Raw genomic sequence first — 20,337 nt, forward strand, 5'->3', positions numbered from 1 at the left:
TATATTCAAACTTTCATTCCATATATTAAGACTTTTATTCCATATATTCATTCCATATATTTAGACTTTCATTCAATATATTCAGACTGTCATTCAATATATTCAAGGTTCATTCCATATATTCAGATGGACTAACTTCATATATATATATTTCCTAAATGGCATGCCATATATATATATGTGTGTGTGTGTGTGTGTGTGTGTGTGTGTGTATGTATATATATATATATATATATGTGTGTGTTTATATGATATAAACTTTCTTCAAATCTCTTTAGTAATGGCTGTGTCTGTCTCTGATGTCCTTTTACGTCTGGCTGTTTGTGTTTGTTTTATCTGCTGCAGTCAGGTCTCTGTTGCAAAAAAAATCTTGATCTCGATGATATTATTGGATTAAATAAATGTTGTTTTTATGTAAATGAGGGAATATCTTGTGGAGCAATGGTGTTCATCCCTCCAGTGGAGTTCCACAGACTTCGCAGGGAGCACTGAAGCTGTTCTGGAGGCTATAGGTGCCCTGAATCCACACTATAACATTTGTCTTGGTTTTTCCTTTTTAATTTGATGCTAAAGCCACCATCCAGAGTTAAGTAACTTCCAGCTCCATTGTCTATCATTTAACCCACCTGCCATGATGTCCACTAGGTTGCCGTTGACGTATAGGGCAGGTCTGTCTTTAGTATGTGTCCAGGTCAGGCACAGCGAGTACCAATCTAAGAGATGAAGTCTCTCAGGCGCAGTCCACTCCGTTCCAAATAGCCAGACCACTAAACGACCCGACTTTACCCCCAAACCCAGCTCAGCACACTGAACCTCCGGATGATGGTACATGAAGACAGTCCATGGCGAGAAAGCCCAGACCTAAATATGGTTGATGAAATATTACACCCCGTTGGAAGTCATAGCAGTGTAACTTTTAGCAGTGTTGTGCAGTGGAGTTGTCATCAGTACCTCTAACTTCAGACTGAAGCAGACAGTGAGTTCCTGCAGGGCGGGGATGGAGACCTGAGGGTTTAGTCTCCAGTGGCTGCACCTGAAGGTGAAGTCAGCCACCTTCCCCCATAGACTGGACTGAGCGACTGACGGAAACAGACCGTAAATAATTAACATGCAGTACTGAGAAAAGCGACATAAACATTACTTAATCCAAACTTTAAAGTCATATAGGCTAACATGGGATAGAACAAAATGACATTTCCAGCGTCACATCATAGTGCATTTTAAAGTAGGAATTCCACAAATTTTACACATCAGAGTCTGTTTATAGGTCTTGGGAAGTGGAGAAAAAAAAGTTTTATAAATTGTGGCTCCAGAGGAAGCTGATGAAATCTAATAAATTGCCGGTCAGCATCGGTTAGAGTTGAAGAACGAAAACAACCTGGTTATATCTCTGGTTCTGATGCTTTGATTTTGACCATTTCCTTTTTTAAACTGTCCATCATGAGGCTTAGTTTTATAGGAGTGCAATGCTAAATCGGCGGAGTACTCTAAAAAACATATTACTGTTGAGATTTACACAAAGCTGACTTGAATGGTTAGAAATCCCTGCAGTTTACTGGAAAGTCAGTAATGTCGCCATATTGAGAAACATCAATTTGTACAACTTTAATTACAGTTTTTCTTGATTCATATTTCTTGAAATTATGCCTCTTTTTCTCAAAACTCTAAACACAAATCCATAACTTCTCACCCAATTCTCCAAACATCCTATTCTTGGGTCAAAATGAAGCTCTCCACTCAAAACCATTCAATCTTGGTGAAAACCAAACTTTCCCTCAGACATAACACACAAGCCCTCAAAAACGCACACACAGTTTTACACACTGGTGAGATAAATTCAAAACAATACTACAAAAACTGGTTATTAGTAATGTTGCTTGTGGTTCTCCCCCTCAGAAACCTTTTCAATTGATGAACACATCAAAAGAAATAATAAATGTTTACATTTGCACACATTTTTCATTCCTTAGTGTACTGTATGGTACAACAGACCAAACAACAAATTATTCTACCTCAGCGTCCCATCTTTGTTCAGGGACAGGCCAGAAATTATTGTTCTCCACCTACTTCACCACCTACTCCTCCTCCCTCCTGCACCTCTTTCTTCACCACCACCTCCTCCATCTCCTCCTCCTTCCTCCTCTGCCCTACTCCTGCTCCGCCTCCTCATCTTCCTCCTATCCCATCTCCTACTGTTCCTCTTCCTTCACCTCCTACTCCTGTCCATACTGCGTTACCTCCTCCTCCTCTTCCTCTTCCTCTCTGGTGTCCTACACCTCTTCCTTCGATTTCTGTGGATTCATTGTTCCAAAACTGAATGAACTGACTCTGGTCCTTTTATCTATCTATTGAAGCTTCTGATTGGTGTGTTATCAATAATGAGTTTGTGTTTCCACCTGGGTAGTTTTGTGCTAATTGAGCTCAAGCTTTGCTGACTTGAGTGAACAATATTGAATGTTAGTGCTTTCTCAATGACCACATGGTGTTGGCAATGAGAAATAAAGGGATACACTTATATGTAGAGTTTAGGGAAATAGGTGTGCTATTTGAAAAATGGATGTATGGTTTTGAAATTTTAGTTCAATAGTCTGGTTATAAGCAATTGAGAAAAACTGTAATCTCATGGATGTTTAAAATAATCAGAATTCCAGTCTATGGAAGCTGGAGAGGCAGATAGTTACCAGTTAAATTGGTAAATATATCACTATAACTGTCCTTAGTTTCTGATATTTGCTTCAAGCTTTTGACCTTTCATCTGTAACTTAGAGGGGCCATATATGTAAGTGCATAGTCATATAGTGTTTAACTACTGTGTATTATGTTTGTTTTAGATATGCTTGACACGTCAACACAGTGACATGAATGAACACAGTGACTTTCTCACAGAACTGTGGGTTCAGCCACGCAGGTTGTAATCTAAAAGATAAACACTGAGAAATAGGCTTCTATCTCCGGAAGAGTCACTTGTCTTTATTCTTATATAACTAAATAATTATAAAATGAATTGTGAATCCCCCATCCACCCATATTTAAGTATTTTAACTCAAAACATTTCCGACCTTGCTCCACAGTAGAGGCACAGCTGCTCAGCAAAGACAAAGTGATGAACACTTTCAGGAATTTTTGAAGAAAAATCATCACAAATCTGAAAAAAAGTTTTTTTCCTTTTAGTATTTTTCAGTTACAAAAAAACCCCATTCTCATCCCATTCAATTATTTCTTATTAATATAAAATTGAGTATTTTGAGTTGTAATCACCTAAACATTTGCCAGTACTGGTTTTAAAGTGCAAGTGTCACGGTTTTGTTAAAATGTCATTTGAAATAATTAGAAGTACTTACCTGCATAAATGAAATAATCCTAAAATCAAAGGAGATCGGTGAAGGTAAATCCTGTGAAAGACTCAAAATTGCAGCAAATACTGCAGAGGACTTCAAAGTGCCTCATTTGTTTCAGAGAACAGGCTCTGAGACAAAGCTTAAGGTGAACCGCAAACCTGCCTCTGCATACAAAGATGGTATGACCCTGTGTGGAGGGGAGGCAAGTGTATTCTTGCTGTGATTGGTCCGCTAGTTGTGTTAATTATGTGTGTGCACCTGTGTGCAAAGACAGGAAAGGATATCCCACACAGAGACGTGATTAGTTTTGACAAACATGCTCTGCTTTCTGTAAACACTCTGTCTGCACATGTAAAACTAAATCAATCCATGAAGCTCATATAAAACCTGACCTTAAATTGGTGTCTGTGTTTCTGTGAAAAGTGAGTAACATTAAGAAATACCATCAATATTTCCAGGAATTGTAAAACCATAATTATTTTTTTGCTCTAGAAAAGGCTTATTGCATCTTCCTTTTATACAGGGAAATATACCGGCCACTTTATTAGTACACCTTGCTAGTACCAGCACTATTTGTCAATATATCTGTATTGTTTTGTTCATAGTGTGTATATTAGTGTTGTCTATTCTGTAGTTTGTGTCAGATTTTATTTTATTATTATTTTATTATTGTGTTATTGTATTATTGTATAAGTAAGCACATCGTGAGCAATGTACAATCCTGAGTCAAATTCCTCGTATGTGTACACATACCTGGCAATAAAGCTGATTCTGATTCTGATTCTTTTGCCTTCAGAACTGCCTAATTTTTGGTGGCATACTTTTAACAAGGTGTTGGAAACAATCAACATGATAGCATTGCGCAGTTGCTGCAGATTTGTTGGCTGCACATCCATGATGTGAAGCTCCCGTTCCACCACATCCTAAAGGTGCTCTATCAGTTTGAGATCTGGTTACTGCAGAGGCCATTGGAGTACAGTGAACTCATTGTCATGCTCAAGATACCAGTTTGAGATGATTTGAGCTTTGTGAAATGGTCCATTATCCTACTGGAAGTAGCAATCAGAAGATAGGTACACTAGGTCATAAAGGGATGGACATGGTCAGCAACAATGCTCAGGTAGGCTGTCGCCTTTAAACGATGCTTAATTGGTACTAAGGGACCCAAAGCGTGCCAAGAAAATATCCTCTACACCATTACACCACCACTACCAGCCTGAACCGTTCATACTACGCAGAATGGATTCATGCTTTCATGTTGTTTATGCCAAATTCTGACCCTACCATCTGAATGTCGCAGCTGAGTCATCAGACCAGGCAACATTTTTCCTATCTTCTATTGTCCAGCTTTGGTGAGCCTGTGTAAATTGTAGCCTCAGTTTCCTGTTCTTAGCTGACAGGAGTGGCACCCGGTGTGGTCTTCTGCTGCTGTAGCCCATCTGATTCAAGGTTTGATGTGTTGTGCGTTCAGAGATGGTATTCTGCGTACCTTGGTTGTAACGAGTTACTTGAGTAACTGTTGCCTTTCTGTTATCTCTAACCAGTCTGCCCATTCTCCTCTGACATCCACATTGAATTTTTGTACACACAACTGCCGCTCACTGGATATTTTATCTTTATCGGACCATTCTCTGTAAACCCTAAAGATGGTTGTGTGTGAAAATCCCAGTAGATCAACAGTTTCTGAAATACTCAGACCAGCCTGTCTGGTACCAACAACCATACCACGTTCAAAGTCCCTTAAATCCTGTACCTTCCCAATTCTGATGCTCTGTTACATGCCTAAATGCATTGAGTTACTGCCATGTGATGGGCTGATTAGATATTTGTGTATTGAACAGGTGTACCTAATAAAGTGGCAGGTAAGTGTATTTTCAACAGTAGAGTACTCAATTCCCATTTCCACAAGGGTTAGGTTCACATAATAACATTAAATTAATAAAAACAAATGTAATGCTCAGCTTTGTAGAAAGTTTTTTATTTTAGCAACACATGAAGGCATGCAGATTGTATATATTCCAATTTGATATTTAAATTTCCACTTTCCTCAGTTAATAAAAGTGCATCCAAGTTTATTTACTTAAAATGTACAATGAGCATAGTAATCCCTTAAACAGCAATCACCTACATAGATATCATTTTGGTTATTTAAAAAAATCACTTTTTTGGTCACAGGAAAAATATCAGCATTCAAAAATAGAAAAACAACATTAAAGCCACTTAGGAAGCAGTTAATTCTGCTAAAAGAGGATAAAAAATACATTTAGAATGATCCAAATTCACATATTTATTTTAAATGTATGTTTAAAAAAAAAAACATGGTGCCGTCTAGCTTTATACTAACACAAAGTGATGACTCTCAACCATCAGCTCATAAAAAAGCACAAGAAAAGTTTAAAAATAAAATTGTGATCTGTAAAATCACCTACATCATTTCCTCAGTATAGAGCTACTTTTATTTTAGGTAAGTAATGCATTAATCTGCTGCTCATTTACTGTAATTGACTGTTAAGTTGTTTTTATGTGTTTTATATCATATATATTTTATGTCATAACAGTCTTCTACACTGCCAGCCTTAGCTACATACTATTTATCTTTCAAGCCTCTGATTTCTATGTTTTAGGACAAAGCTTGTCACTGGCATCACATGCTTTAATGTTTGCATGCGGCATCTGAAGAAACAATCAACAGTGGACACAAGTTACATTTTGGTCCCAATTGTTCCATCACTTTGTGGTTAATCACCCCAAAATTAAGCAAATATTGAAAAGGAGACTTTATGTATAAAGAAAGGAAAAAAGTGACCAGGTTTTCCGTCTCTACTTGTTGCCACAGTCGGGGCAGAGGATGTCTTTCCCGTTGACTACGAAACGCTTGTTGGACAGACTGAGGGAGCATTTCTTACAGTTGAAGCAGTATTCATGCCAGGAGCTGCCTTCATAGTTCACCACGTTCACTCCTTTACCAAAACCTAAGAGGAAAGGAGAGTTAGTTACATATCTGTCACTTTTGTTTCCTCCTCCTTTCTTTACTTCAGCCAGCAGCTGTAATCATTTTCACCACCCCTGTAACAGCAGGAAAAGTACCTCCAATCTGGAAAACAAGTGAATGTTCAATGGCTGGGTTTTTCTAATCAGGAGTGGATAACCTTTTATTCACATTTTGGTGACTGAATGTGCCAGACATCTATTGTTTTTTTCTATAGATGAATGGAACACATCTGGAAGTTACGACTTGTACTATACACTCAAACTGTTATCAATGTTTACCCAGTTTGTAGTATAGGTTACCACCTAATGAACACCTTATTGGCCTACGTCTTTATGATAAACGTGTCCCATTTTTTAAGAGTTGACAAAAAACATCCAGATTAGTTTTGGTTTTTGTGAGGCTGGAATGTCTCATTTCAATGCTGGGTCCTTACCATTTTCCGACATGTAAATCATATTTGTGTCACCATTTAACTTCTACTTTGTTGAATTTAATTGAAATAAAAGAAATTATTTCGGTCAGCAAGCTCTTGTTTTTTGTTTTTCCTACATAAATCATGTTCATTCAACTAAGTTCCACTCCATATTTTTCTCCTGGTCGCCCACGCTGCCCCATGGAATAGTCTAAAGTCCTTCATTCATGATAATTAAACCCAGAATTAATGAATATAGTATGTATGTAATCAATCCACTGTGTTTTTTACCTTAACAGGAGCAACACTTAAACACTCACAAGTTGAAAGCGTGGGAATCTTTCCCATTTATACTATTCCAACTGATGTAAGCACGGCATACAGACATAAAGTCTTGCCTCGAGGACCCACATTCGAGGGTTCCCGACCCTAAATTGGAACATGACTATCACTGGTTAAGTTCTGGCTGGAACATGTGACCAAAGATCTCTGGGGAGGTGTAGTCTCAAATGAACACATTTGTGCATATTGGAGTCTGCTGATGCGTTTCCTTTAATATTTTTACTTGATTAGTAACACTGATTGGCATGAAATATTTTTGTTAAAATAATGATTAAAAAAAAAATCATTGTTGCAGATTTTAGCCTCATATGTTTTGTTTTTACATTTATATATTATAACATAATATGTTTTAATTTCAAGCAACCTGTGATGGGGTTTTGGCAGCCGCTGCATTTCTTTGCCACAGAGCTCTTGTAGCAGTCAACACAGAAGACCTGGTCCTGGTGGTTGGTGAAACTCGTCCCTGCCAGAGGCTTGGAACAGGAGCTGCACACAAAACAGTGGCTGTGCCACGGCTGGTCCTGGTAGTTCACTCCTCCAGAGGTTATAGGCTAGAGACAGATGCAAAAGATGTAAATGTATGAACATATGTATTACCATTGTGCTAATGTTAAAATCCTATTTTAAATTAATATGGTTTTGACAAACTGTCTACAGTCCAGAAAATAATTGTTGGTTCATAATGTTGCTACCACACTCTTGATTTTAACCTCCCTTTACTTTACTATTGTAGTTTTGTAAGTACATGAACTGCTTGAAAAGCTTTATCATATGGGAAGACTGAGAAATGTGGATCTGGCCTCCTGTTTGAAAAGAAAAAGAATAAACCTAAACCTTTTTGCAGCTGAAGCAGTGTTTGGCAAACTTCTTGTCATAGCAGGGGTTGCAGTAAATGTCATCTCCTTTGGAGAGGAAACTCTGCGATCCTATTGGTCGTTTACAGCTGCAACAGGTGAAACACTCGTCGTGCCACGAGTTCCCTTTGTACTCCACACTCTCTGTGCCTGCAGAAGATGAGAGATGGGGAGCTATTAGGTCAGAGAAACGGGTAATGAAGTCAAATCGCCAACACAACTCGACTGTAAAGCTCAATACAAGACAGTGGCTCAATTTCAAAATTGAGCCGCTTTCAAAACCAAATTGGGTTTTTACAAGGTTTTGGTACCATTATTGAAAGAAACAGCTTTTCTCTGTTTGATGTCATTGTAAAGTGACTTCTGAATTTGTTCAAATCAAGCAATTTAGAAATGCCACTTTAGGGGAATGATGAGCACTGATAGACTGAGAAAGTAATTGTTAGCTGGAAAAAATCATTTTTAACGTGATGACTTTATGATGAGCAGGACTATACCTCTGCTCTCTGGTACATAAATGTATGAAGAAAGTTAAATTCTTTAGAAATCATTCTGTATTGCATCTGTTTTTAAATGCCTGTGCTAATAGTTTTTTCAAGGAAAATTAAGCTTTCAATAATTATTTTATCACTTCAGTATTTTGACCGATGGGCCAGTTTCCCAAAACCCTGTCAGTAAGGTAACTAAGCTCAAACAGTTCAAAATCACAGTTTGAAGTTGATTGTCTTACCAGCAAGTATTTGTTTATAGCAGCCATGGCAGCGTGGAGCATCCTCTCTGGAGCAGCACTTCCCACACATGATGCGGTCATCCTTGGTGCTAAAGGGCTCTTTGGCCAGAGGCTTGTAACACTTCACACAGCGGAAACACTCCTCATGCCAGTAGCGGCCCTTGTGGCTGAGCTCCTGGTGCAGGACAGAACAGTGGAGAGTTTGATGAGAGGTACGTGGAGAGAAAATAAAGCAACACTGATGAGTAATACATATACTGAACAGAATTATAAATGCAACACTATAGTTTTTCATTATGAGCAGAAGATCTAAGACTTTCTCTATGTACACAAAAGGCCTATTTCTCTCAAATACTGTTCACAAATCTGTCAAAATCTATGTTAGTTGAGTTAAGCTCATGATAAAAGGGGCAAAAACAAAAGTGTTGCGTTTATAATTTTGTTCAGTGTACATAGAAAACTCAATCGCACACCTTTGATTCCAGGGGGATGGGTCGATGGCACTCGGCACAGGAGTTGGCGCAGAACTTGGTGTGGCAGCGGACACACACTGGCTTGCCTTCGTTGCGGACAAACTTCTTCCCCCCAAGGTCATCCCGACAGTAGAAGCAGTGCGAGCTGTCTGCCATCGTCACTCCAAGGGAGACTCAGAACTACAACAAATAAAACAAGAAGAGAGAAAAGGTGAACATCCCGCTCATCCTTAACTCATCATGTAGACACATTAAAATTATGCTGTTAGGGCAAGAACAGCGACACTTTACAATAATATCAAACAGAGAAAAAGCTGCCAGGCCTCACATTTCAAAAGGTGAAACCCAAATGTTTGCCATTTTAACTTGATAAATGACATGATTTTCCTGACAACATAAAAGGCTGCCGAGGACACCACATGAGGGCGCTGGACACATTTACTGTGACTGAAGAGAAGGAGAAAGTTGGACAAATGAGCACTGTAATATTTGCTGCTGCAGGCTGCTGATTAGATGCTTTTCTTCACCAGCTTTGATGCTGAAATATTTGTATTATGTAAAAGCATAGCAACCAGGTGTACATATCTGCTATGTGCATGTCCACCTGGTTGTTTTATAATGTGTGCACGGCATTTATGACACAGTGCCTTTGTATTCTGTTTGTGATTCGGCCCTCCTCACTCATACATCTTATCTCTGTCTGATAAAACTACGCACACAACTGATAACTTACAGCAATAAAGCTGAAGATTTGAGAGTCAAGACAAATGGCCACAGTACAAGTTTGAATCCTGTAATCTGATGATGAAATTTAAAACCTTATTTCATGGTTTCAAATCAGATTTTGGCATTTTAAATACTAAAGTCTAAAGGGCAATGTTAGTTGATCTACCAAACATTAAGTCTGCAAGTAAAGTTAGAAGTGCTAATTATATCTAATTATGAGTGGTGATTTATCTATATTGAAAAATCAGTTTAAACATCTGCTCCTAAAACATCAGTGTTTTTCATTGAAAATCACAAAAAAACATTAAACCAATGAGCTGTAACTATAAGATAATGTTACTGCTTTTGTTGTACAGTGCTTTTCCATAGTCTCTGGCTACATGTGTATACTCAATCAGAGGATAATTAGGTAAAAATTTAGGATAACTCTGAAAAGACCTGCAGCAGAATTCAAAGGTGACAAAGTCCCAAATCTAGTAGTCCAAGTCTATTAGTGTAATGTAATTAAAGTACATTTACTCAAGTACTACAATAAAGTACAGGTTTGATGTACTTGTAGTTTACTTCGGTATTATCATTTTGTACTACTTTATACTTCTAACCACTACTATGTTCATCCTAATATTGCATAGTTATGAATTTAACTACCAAAAGTTGTTTAAATTACCTCCACTTCGACGAACTACTACATTAAAATGCTGTTTACAAATTATGCTTATATGACTTCTGTCTTCTGTAATATTTTGAATGCAGGATTTATACTTGTAATGGAGTTTACATTGCGTATCATGTATGGGTAGTTTTACGGTAGTAGTAACGAATCTAAACACTTCTTGCACTGCTGTCGACCTTTAAATTCCAAAACTGGACAGAAGAGGGGCCTGATTCAATGTCTGAAGCCTCCTTATGTAACTGCTTTCTCACACAACAGTCCAAAAAAAATTTCTCCCCAAAATACAACACACATAAACTTCCTAAACATAGAACCAAAATCACCATGTTGATCACCATAACTTATCACAGAGCTGTGATTACAGGGTCAAGATTTCACATGGCAAATAAAATGCAACATGATGGCAAAATCACAGCCACACAAACAAACAGAAATGTGGAGGAAGACATGGCTAAAGTCTGTTCACCCACATTAAGTTCACGCTGGCCGACTGCAAGGAATTCTCCTAAACTGTTGTGAGAGAGCAGTGTGTGCGTGTGTGTGTGTGTGTGTGTGTGTGTGTTTGTGTTAGCACAGTGAGGTGAACACATGAAGGAATGCCTGGTATGACTAATGTGGTGAGATCTGGAACGTTGACAACTCTTTGACAGAACCCACACACACATACACTCATATGCACACACTCCACCTTACTTGGACCACTCCCTAGCAGACCGCCAAAACCACAAAATCTAGCGTTGGCCTCGCAGTTGGAGCGGCATGTCAGCACAGATTAATGAGGAAGTTCTGGTTTTGGCTGAGGAGTGACGTTACCACGAGTTTTGGATGCGTTCAAAAACATCCAAGTCCTCCCTTTTCTTGTGACTTTCCTTAAACTCTCGGCAAAAATCACAGATGTGTCAGAGATTCCTTTCTATAGGCTAGGGCCAATAGATAAGATTAATGGTGATACTTATTCTGATGCTTTGGAAAGGAGACACGACAGTGAAATCGTGGTTGGACAGATGCAGTTAAAGGCAGTCTGTCAGGTCCTGTAATATGATCTTCATGTCAAGGACTTGTACTACAAGTTTTTCTAGTTTTCAAATTGTAAAGGGTTTAAGTTAAAAATGGTTTGTTTTTTTGAGGATTAAGGTCTGAGTAAAGATCTGGGAGGATGGTGGACCAGAGAAAAGATTCATGACCTTCATATTTGTCCCACTAGTCTCTTCTTTTTTGGTCTCTTAACAGCTATTATACAACATAAAAATTTGAAATGTTTTGTAATAAACACAGATCACAAACATCAATCCATGCTGAAAATCTCATAATAAAATGGGTTATAACAAGATTAAGCCAAGCTAACATGCTGGTACTACGAAGAAATGTTTATTATGTTCACCATCTTAGTATAGCATTTGCGTAATTACCAAATAAATCTTGCAAACTAACAAGTACTTTTGCAATCATTATGTCTTAAAGTGTTGACATTTCACTCAAACCCACAAATGTGAATCTCGTGGTGGCGCTAGAGGAGAAGTCAGGGGATCGCCGAAGTCAGTTGTTTTCATCCTCTGGGGACAATTGTGCAAAGATTTCATGGCAAACCATTTCACAGTTGAGATATTTTAGTCTGGATCAAAGTGGTTGACTGACAAACACTGATAGCATGGCTAAAAATATCACTTGTAGGACAAACATTCTGTTGTTTTCGAGTGCAACTCAGTGGGTCTTTTGGGTTTTTCCCCACTTTTCTGAATTACTTACTATTAGCAGAGGCATATGCTAACCATTACTCCTCACCATGTCTATACAAAAAAGCAAGTAGCTAAAAATCCAGGCAGACAACAGCAAAAATTCTGAAAATTCTGAGCCTTAAATATCTTTTAATTTAATCATTTGAAGCCAAGGCAAGTTTATTTGTGTAGCACATTTCAACAACAAGGCAATTCAAAGTGCTTTACATAAAACATAAAAGCAACAAAGGGAAATTGAAAAAAATAAAATTAAAATATAATTTTTAAAGGGTGAAATAGAAAATAAAACAGGGTAAAATATATTTTAAAGAGTTAAATAGGAAATAAAAACAGTGTAAAACAGGACAGTAAAAGTCACAGTGCAGTGTACAATATTAATCTACAGCCTTACATTTGAGTTCATTGAAGGGAGTGGTAAAAAGAAAATTCTTAATTTAAAAGAACTGAGAGTTTCAGCAGACCTGCAGTCTTCTGGGAGTTTGTTCCAGATATATGGAGCATAAAAACTGAACACTGCTTGTCCATTTTTAGTCAGTTTGAATGTTATTTTATTTTTCTGGAAAAGTCTCTAAAACAGCATTTAGAGTCACACTTTAACTCTCCAACCTAATCAAGTAACTGAAACATAATAAGCCAAGAAAATAACATTTTAATACAGTAAGTAAAATATCCAGTCCACCTTAGACTAAAGAGATTTTTACACTTTTTAGCCAGAGTCAGACTGCTGTTAGACAGTGTCTGAGGTTAAAGGTGCTGCTGTTAATAAAGTTGATTAAATAGCTTCTTTTGTAGTCGTGTCTCCTCAACAGACAGTCAAGCTATAAACGGACACTGACATCATGTGGAGCGGACATCCATCTCCCTTTGGGTGACCAGTTAATTCATTACTTATTAATGGAAACACCAGAAGTTGGTTTATTTGTTGACTGAGTGAGGTTACTTATCCATCTCCACTTGAAGACAGCAAGTCAACCTGGCCAAAGGCACAGTCTGGTATTTACCTGTTATCTTCAGTTGTACTTCCTGTCTCTCCCTAAACTAATAACAATCAATATATAGTTTTCTGTCCCTGTCTTTTTTTTAATGTGGCTGTGTAGACCACTGCCACATTAAGTACTGTGTACGTCTAAGGCTGTAGAGCAGGCAACAATAACACTTGGCTACCAGCATCATGAAAATGTTATCTGATGGGAGTCAAACAATGGCTGACGGGAAGTGAGCCAGTATCCACACAGGTTCGAAGGAAATAAATCAGGTTACACTGACGTCAGGCAGCTCTGAGAGACAGTGTTGCTTCATGTCTTTACTTGGTTTTTCTGCAATAAATATTCTCGCTGTGTCATGGCGTGGCAGCACGTATACATCATTTTCTCGTATCCAAGCTGCCAATACAAAACTCTTTGTTTGATCGCCATGGAAACAGCTAAAATGTGCAATTAAGTTGTGTCACGCAGTCGAAGCTGGAGGCAGGGTTGGGAGGCAGCACCACAGCCAAGGACAACTCTGTGTGTGTATTTGTATTTATCACAATGTGGGGACGTAAATCTGAAAATCACATCATGGGGACTCACCTCCCATATTGGGGCAAAAACCTGCATACCACTGGGAAAAACCATTAGATTTTAGGACTGACTGTGCATTCAGACCAAACACAAATTTAATCCTCGCAACGCTTTCCTTGCGGGGGTTTTATCGCTGCACAACTGCCAAGTGTGTTCACACACAACACGATAACGGGAATAAACTAGCTGCATGAACCCCAAATAAACATTTTGCCAAATAAACATTTTGCTGTGATTAAATGGCAATAAACGGATCAAACTGATGCAGAAATAACTACAATATGATGCAGATTTGTTAAACATATGAATTCATGCTTTGTCAGGTCTGTCAGCATGACAACAACTTCTAAATGTGGAGTGAGGATCAATCAGGGCTATGCTATTCTAACTTGTTCAGAGTACAATACAAAGCTGGAATAAAGTTAAAAAGTAAAAAGCTAATTTAGCAGTTTACTCCGAGCTCCTCCCGCGAGTAAATGCCGTAGTTGTCAGAGCATAAACCAGTCAGACTACGGGTGTTTATTTGTCCAAAAGCTGCAGCGCTGCTCCCGCTCTGTCTTCGGCTTTTCCCCGCACTTACTTCTCCACTCTGCCTGGTCCTCTCTAAACAAGGCTCTGAAGCCGTCGATGGCTTCCTGATAATCTCAACGCTGATAGGCTATCGCAACTCAGAATCATGTTGCCGGCATCGCCCCGTCCGCACCACCCAACAGGAAATCGCGGCTCTCTGCGTCTTTCCATTTACTTTGAATGTAAACGCGCCGCCCCCATTGCTCTCTTTGCTTTTGGTCTGAAAGCACCATAAGACTTGGTTTATGGTTCACATGAGGGTTGGGCATGTAGTGGTTAAGGTTAAAGTTTGGCGTTAATGTTCATTTTTCTTACTTTCAACACAAACAGGAGTAAATTGTGCGTTTGTTGAAGACTATTTTCAGTCACAGATAAACTACAGTGCCCGTGTTCATGGTAAGAAACATGTCATCCAGTGCAACACTGTGGCTCATTGATGTGTTGTTAATACTTTTTGACAAAAACAGAGTTCTTTGGCATAGAGGAATAAGCTACACAGAGTACCTGTTAGTGGGATCAGTTCATTGTTGGTTTTGGTCTTTTCATGACATTTATTGACAATAATTAAAATATCACCAGTCTTATCCTTTTCAGGTTGGGTTAAGTCTCCGGGGAATGAATGTTAAGTAAATGCAGTGTGTGTGTAGTCAAGCAGTCTGCAACCACTCCATTTAAAAGATTGTAAAACTTCCTGTGATTTAGTTTTTAATACCTCCGGATCCCTTCATGTCTTGTCTTGTGGCTCTCTGTGTGTGTGTGTGTGTGTGTGTGTGTGTGTGTGTGTGTATCCTTTCCCACCTCTGTTAAAGTTTCATTCACCTGACTATAACAGTTACTACTCAGTGCTGGTTCTCAGAAGTCCAGACCCAGTCACTACATGGCGGTCGGAGGTCTGTGGTGTACAAAGGAACCACAGAGAGGTGACATCATGTAATGGGGACGAGAGGAAAATCTTAACACACAGTTAAAACACATGAGGGATGGGAAAGAGACATAGACGGCAAAAATAAAGAAACAGAAAGATAAGAGACGAAAACAGCTATGACCAGACCAACGAAAATAGTGTGAGAGTGTCTGCTTGTACCTAACATCTGTGTGTGTCCGTGTGTGTGTTGGCATGAGCTTATCGCTGAAGAATGTGGTGGAAAGCCGAGAAACAGGAAGTCTCCATCAGAACGGTGACGTTGGCACAGTACAGCCACACACACACACTGAATATTGTGTCTACATTAACATATCATTAATGCCTGCAGATTCACATACCATAAACCCTGGCTGAACTTTAGTGACATGCAGTGTGTGCTGCAGGTGTGACCCCAGGACCATGCAGACTTGCTTTTAGAAACTCTGTAATCATTAATGTGGTTGGATAGCCAGTGGAGCGTGTCTCTTAATGGGACTTCCTGGTGGTTTAAAAATAGATTAGGGTTGGAACGCTGAACGTACAAAATATTCACCTTATATTCAACTTAATCCTAAACCACAATCCACATCTGTGCTACGTTAATGCTTAAAAATGTCTATTCAACTTGCCTACTCCTCTTTATGTAGCTACATTTCCTCCGATTGTTTAAATGCCAAGTAATGAGCAACAACATAAAGATGTTGTGATGGTTGATTAGGGTTAGATTGTTTTACTCAGAAAGAGCAAGCTGAATAAAAATGTTATTACGACGGCAACAAACAGTTATTTTAATTGTCGATTAAGGTGTCAAGTTATTTTCTTTTGTTCCAAAATGTCAGAAAATAGTGAAAAATACCCAATAAAATATTCCACAGCCCATGGTTATGTCTTCAAATTGCTTTTTTCCCCCACCCAACAGTTCAAAACCTAAAGATATTCAATTTCCGATCATAGATGGCTAAAAGAAAAAACTTAGAATCAAGATTTGAGAAGCTAAGCCTGATTAAAATCGATTAATTAAATTTGTGGCCAAATTTCAGCTTTCTAAGTAAATTTCACATCTTTGTCTTTCAGAATGAAGTAGCAAGAGCTTTTTACTATATTCAGAAGTCTCCAGCAATGTTCAACTATTTTACAAGAAAACATCCTTTGCAGAAGAAGAAGAGATACATCAATGTCTGAACTAACAAAAGCCTCAAAAGACCACAATGCATTGCATTATCAAGGTCAGTGAGTAAGCGGCTGCCCTCATAAACAGGCCTCAATCTTCACAAGCTAGTTGGCTGTGCCTATACAAATGTCTATATAACTATCTTACACTACAGAAGTAAGTTAAGGCTCCTCTGGTGTGTGTCAAATACTCTGGGAATTGTATAAAATTACTAAATAAAAAAATGCACAGAACATAAATAAATAATAGTAATGATTTTTACTGTAAACTATTTTTTTTTTAAATTTGCAGTCACAACATAACTCAATAGAAAACCTTAATACTAAACTGCGCACTAACACAGTCACTTGATTCATTGTTTAAATAAATAACAGATAAGAGCAACTTTAAAGATCACTTTATCTCCCAAATCATGGCCCAACTGCTTCAACATCACACAGAGCATTCCCATCCCCTGATTCCAGTCATTCTATCTCAAAAATAAATACACATCAGTTTTGGAAACTGAGAAGCTAAACATTTGTGCTCCACATCAGCATCCAAAGAAAGATAATTGTTTTATTTGGCTCTGGTGAGCCACATTCCAGACGGTGGAATAAAGCCGATACACCAGATCTGAGTCATGTAGAGCGAGGTCTAAGAAACGCAGCATGTCTCGCTACAACACGTGATGGTTTTAGCAGAAGCTGCTGGTTAGCTGTACTTCAACCTCTTCTCTTCATCAGTTACACACTGCTTCTGTTCCTGCACTCATCTCCTATTCTCTCCTTTCCCTCCCCACAGTTGTCAATTCAGTAACTGAGGCGTCTTTCAGAACAGAGCAGCTGACTAAACTAGAGAGCTTCAGCAGCAATGTATGACCAATTTCCATTTCCATGAATATTTATGACATTGTGTGCGCATGTGCGCTGCCAACATTGGTCCTGTAGGAGCACTGCTGGAGGTCCAAAGCTTACGGTAAAACTGAATGTTAAAGTGATCTAATGGGACATTTAAGCCCTCAGTGCTATCTTAGGGCCTTGTTTGCTTCCAAACTGTTCCAATCTCTCTCCATAAATCTCCAACCAACAAAATCCCTGCATATCTCAGTTTCTAACCATTCTTCCATATTCTGACCGTAACAATGACCACACCCCAGACCCTGTTTAACAACAATTTAACTGTGAAACCACAAGGCTGAGTAAACTCAGATGGTTGCCAAATTAAATGAAAAACCAACATAGTCAAATGTCTTAGTAAGTCCATTAGGCTAACAACTTAAATATCCCTTGGCATAGATTTTTCAAGTCTCTAACTATACTGAAGGGATGAAACAACAGTCTCACAAAGATATTTCCTCATTTAGTGTTTTGAATGTGGTGGTTGCTCCAAAATCTACCATAGGTACACCTAATGTGCCCTTCTTCTGTTACTGTATCAGTTTGGGAAATATGTTTATTTGCTTTCTTGCCAAGAGTTAGATAAGAAGATTGATTCCACTCATGTTTGTGCCTTAAATATGAAGCTACAAGCAGGAGACTACAAGCTTAGCTTAGACAGTTAGCCTGGGTTAGTCTACAAGTAACAAAATTTGCTTACCAGCATCTCAAAAACTCAACGATGAACATGTTCTATCTTGTTTGCTTTATCTGTACAAAAAAAACAGTGTAACAAAATGACAAGTTGTGGTTGCTGCTGGTTGCCTGGCAAATTCAGTGAAGACAAGGCAAGACAGGAAGTCACTAACCCCGGCCAAGAAATAGTCCAGTGCATAACCACATTTTAATTGGTAAGCTTTAGAGGTGCTTATATTTACAAATATTTTTGTTACCTTTGGACAAAGCGCTGTTAGCTGTTTCCAGTCTTTATGCTGAGCTAAGATAACCTTACCATCACCTGTCTGTAGCTCCATATTTATTGGACAGTAGTTCTTCCACATAATACAGAAGCTTTCTTTCCTGTCCATTTCACAACCACTGATTGTCAGCACGCCCATGCACATCACAACAGGCTACAGGCCATAGATAACACACTGCCGAGTTTCTCGATCAAAACCTATTTCGACTTCATGTTGTCAGAGGATTAAAACTGCAGAACTCCACTGAAGCCTCTACTAAAAATATGTAGTTTACCGTTGGGGATCAGTGAAAAGAAAGACATACAGTCTGTATCCCATTTTCATTCTAACCTATTAAAGTCACAACAGGCGAAACACAACAGGGAGTTACCATGACATGCAGTCAGACAAATTGCATAAAGTTTTATGAGCCTGTGATGTATTTTATGGGACTGAGCTCATGGTAATTTCTTTAACATGCAGGCATCAGCTTCAAATCGAGCCAAAAAAGCCCTACGGATTTCGTGTGTGTGTGTGTGTGTGTGTGTGTGTGTGTGTGTGTGTGTGTGTGAGTGAGGCAGCGAAAGGTCACACATCTGGGCCTAGGGGTACTTACTGTATGTGTGTTTGTGCAATAGTGTGTAGAAATACTGCATGTACTTCCACATTACTGTTAAAAGCACCATTTACTTGCATATATCCAAAATATTTATGTTAAGATGACATTTTACACTCAGTTGCAACATTTATGAACGCATTATTTCACAACGTCCAGCAAGCTGTTTCCTTCTGTAATCACACTGGAAAATGTCTCCTTCCCCTTTCAGTCTTGTTTTGGGGTCATTCACCAGACAAATGACCTTTTCCTCTATCAATTTATGAATAATTAATAGTTTTATTCCTATATCTTAAAGGTTTGCAGTCACACAATCGGTCATGTGTGAACTGTTACACCCTAAACCTGTGTGTGTGTTTAGGATAAAGACTTCACATATGTCACATATGGATCCTGAATTTACTTCACAGCCTCTTGTTGAATAAGGAGCCAACACTGAAGCCATATGCACCACTTACATGGACACACACACAGGACAATGAAAATTGAGGTACAGGAATTTTAATTGACCTCTGTGATGCATTTTTTAGCCTCAGTGGTTCCATCACTGAGTGAAAAAAAGAGACTTCCTAACTGGAAACAGATTTCAGGAGCAGATTAGGCTTCCACAAGTCAGCATGTAACTGTAGCTTACACACACACACACACACACACACACACACACACACACACACACACAAACTTACAAAGACAGAGATGGCCAACGCCCCAGACAACGTTAAGGCTTGTTTCCTCTCCGGATATCAAATTGCTGCTTTGGAAGTGAAACGTGTATGAAATCATAAGATGTGTGAAAGAGGAAGAGTCGCTACTGTACATTTGTTAGTGTGGCATAATACTGCAGGTATAGGGGATCAGCCATAACCTGGCTATTCATTAAAAGCGACAACCTTAAGAGTGGCCACATATTAACACTGGACTAATAAAAGATGAAGTGCGGCTCGCAGTTGTGCCGACAATTTCATCAGGCGTCATATAAAATGCATGCTCAAGTGCAAACAAGACATCCCTGCAGGTCGGGTAGTCTAAAACTAAAAGTAGGTTTCAGAAAAAAAGAGATTTGGTTAGACTGTGTGCGGTAATAAACAGCGGTGCTCATCAACCAGCTTACCGGATTCAAGGTGATGACTGCGGCGCGGATGAGCGGTGCTCTCTGAACTGTGTGGAGGCAGCGGAACTCCGCTTTAACGAGACCCTCACACGTTATAAGTACTGCCATCTGCAGCTGCGTCAAGCTCCACGCAAACTGCCAGTCTGAGACCGGAAATAGGAAGGGTTGCCGTCACAATAAGAGTAGCGGAACGTTCGAAAAGAAGCGGGGTGACATTACCTTCAAAATAAAAGTAAATATTTGAACACTGACATTTGAAATAAGTGATAGGGCACACCATGTTTTTCAAGAAAATGTGGAAACAAGCTAAA

The 20,337-nt window shown here is 38.8% G+C and overlaps 1 protein-coding gene across 2 annotated transcripts; it reads right to left on the bottom strand.

The window, feature by feature from the left end:
• Window positions 1-5,295: 5,295 nt before the first annotated feature.
• Window positions 5,296-20,179, bottom strand: LOC119895746 (four and a half LIM domains protein 1-like). 2 transcript variants are annotated; one of them, XM_038709044.1, is made up of 6 exons: window positions 20,027-20,179; window positions 9,142-9,321; window positions 8,669-8,843; window positions 7,919-8,088; window positions 7,449-7,635; window positions 5,296-6,310 (listed from the first exon to the last, which is right to left on the bottom strand). In XM_038709044.1, the coding sequence occupies exons 2-6, from the start codon at window positions 9,295-9,297 to the stop codon at window positions 6,159-6,161; spliced, it is 840 nt and encodes a 279-aa protein (XP_038564972.1). In that variant the 5' UTR covers window positions 9,298-9,321; window positions 20,027-20,179; the 3' UTR covers window positions 5,296-6,158. The 2 variants fall into 2 exon arrangements, with proteins under 2 accessions (XP_038564972.1, XP_038564973.1); XM_038709045.1 differs by lacking the exon at window positions 20,027-20,179 and adding an exon at window positions 18,062-18,079.
• Between the last annotated feature and the right edge of the window lie 158 nt (window positions 20,180-20,337).

This window comes from Micropterus salmoides, unplaced genomic scaffold, assembly GCF_014851395.1.
Source record: "Micropterus salmoides isolate LMB-PRFRI ecotype aquatic unplaced genomic scaffold, ASM1485139v1 Ms_hic_scaffold_9, whole genome shotgun sequence".
Classification (NCBI taxonomy): Eukaryota; Metazoa; Chordata; class Actinopteri; order Centrarchiformes; family Centrarchidae; genus Micropterus; species Micropterus salmoides.

Bases quoted from the DNA above. Each gene is read 5' to 3' on its own strand.
- LOC119895746 (XM_038709044.1), bottom strand. From the start codon at position 9,297: ATGGCAGACAGCTCGCACTGCTTCTACTGTCGGGATGACCTTGGGGGG. The intron at 8,844-9,141 runs GTGTGCGATTGA...GTCCTGCACCAG, and splicing joins CCATCCCCCTGGAATCAAAG to GAGCTCAGCCACAAGGGCCG. The intron at 8,089-8,668 runs GTAAGACAATCA...CATCTTCTGCAG, and splicing joins CTATAAACAAATACTTGCTG to GCACAGAGAGTGTGGAGTAC.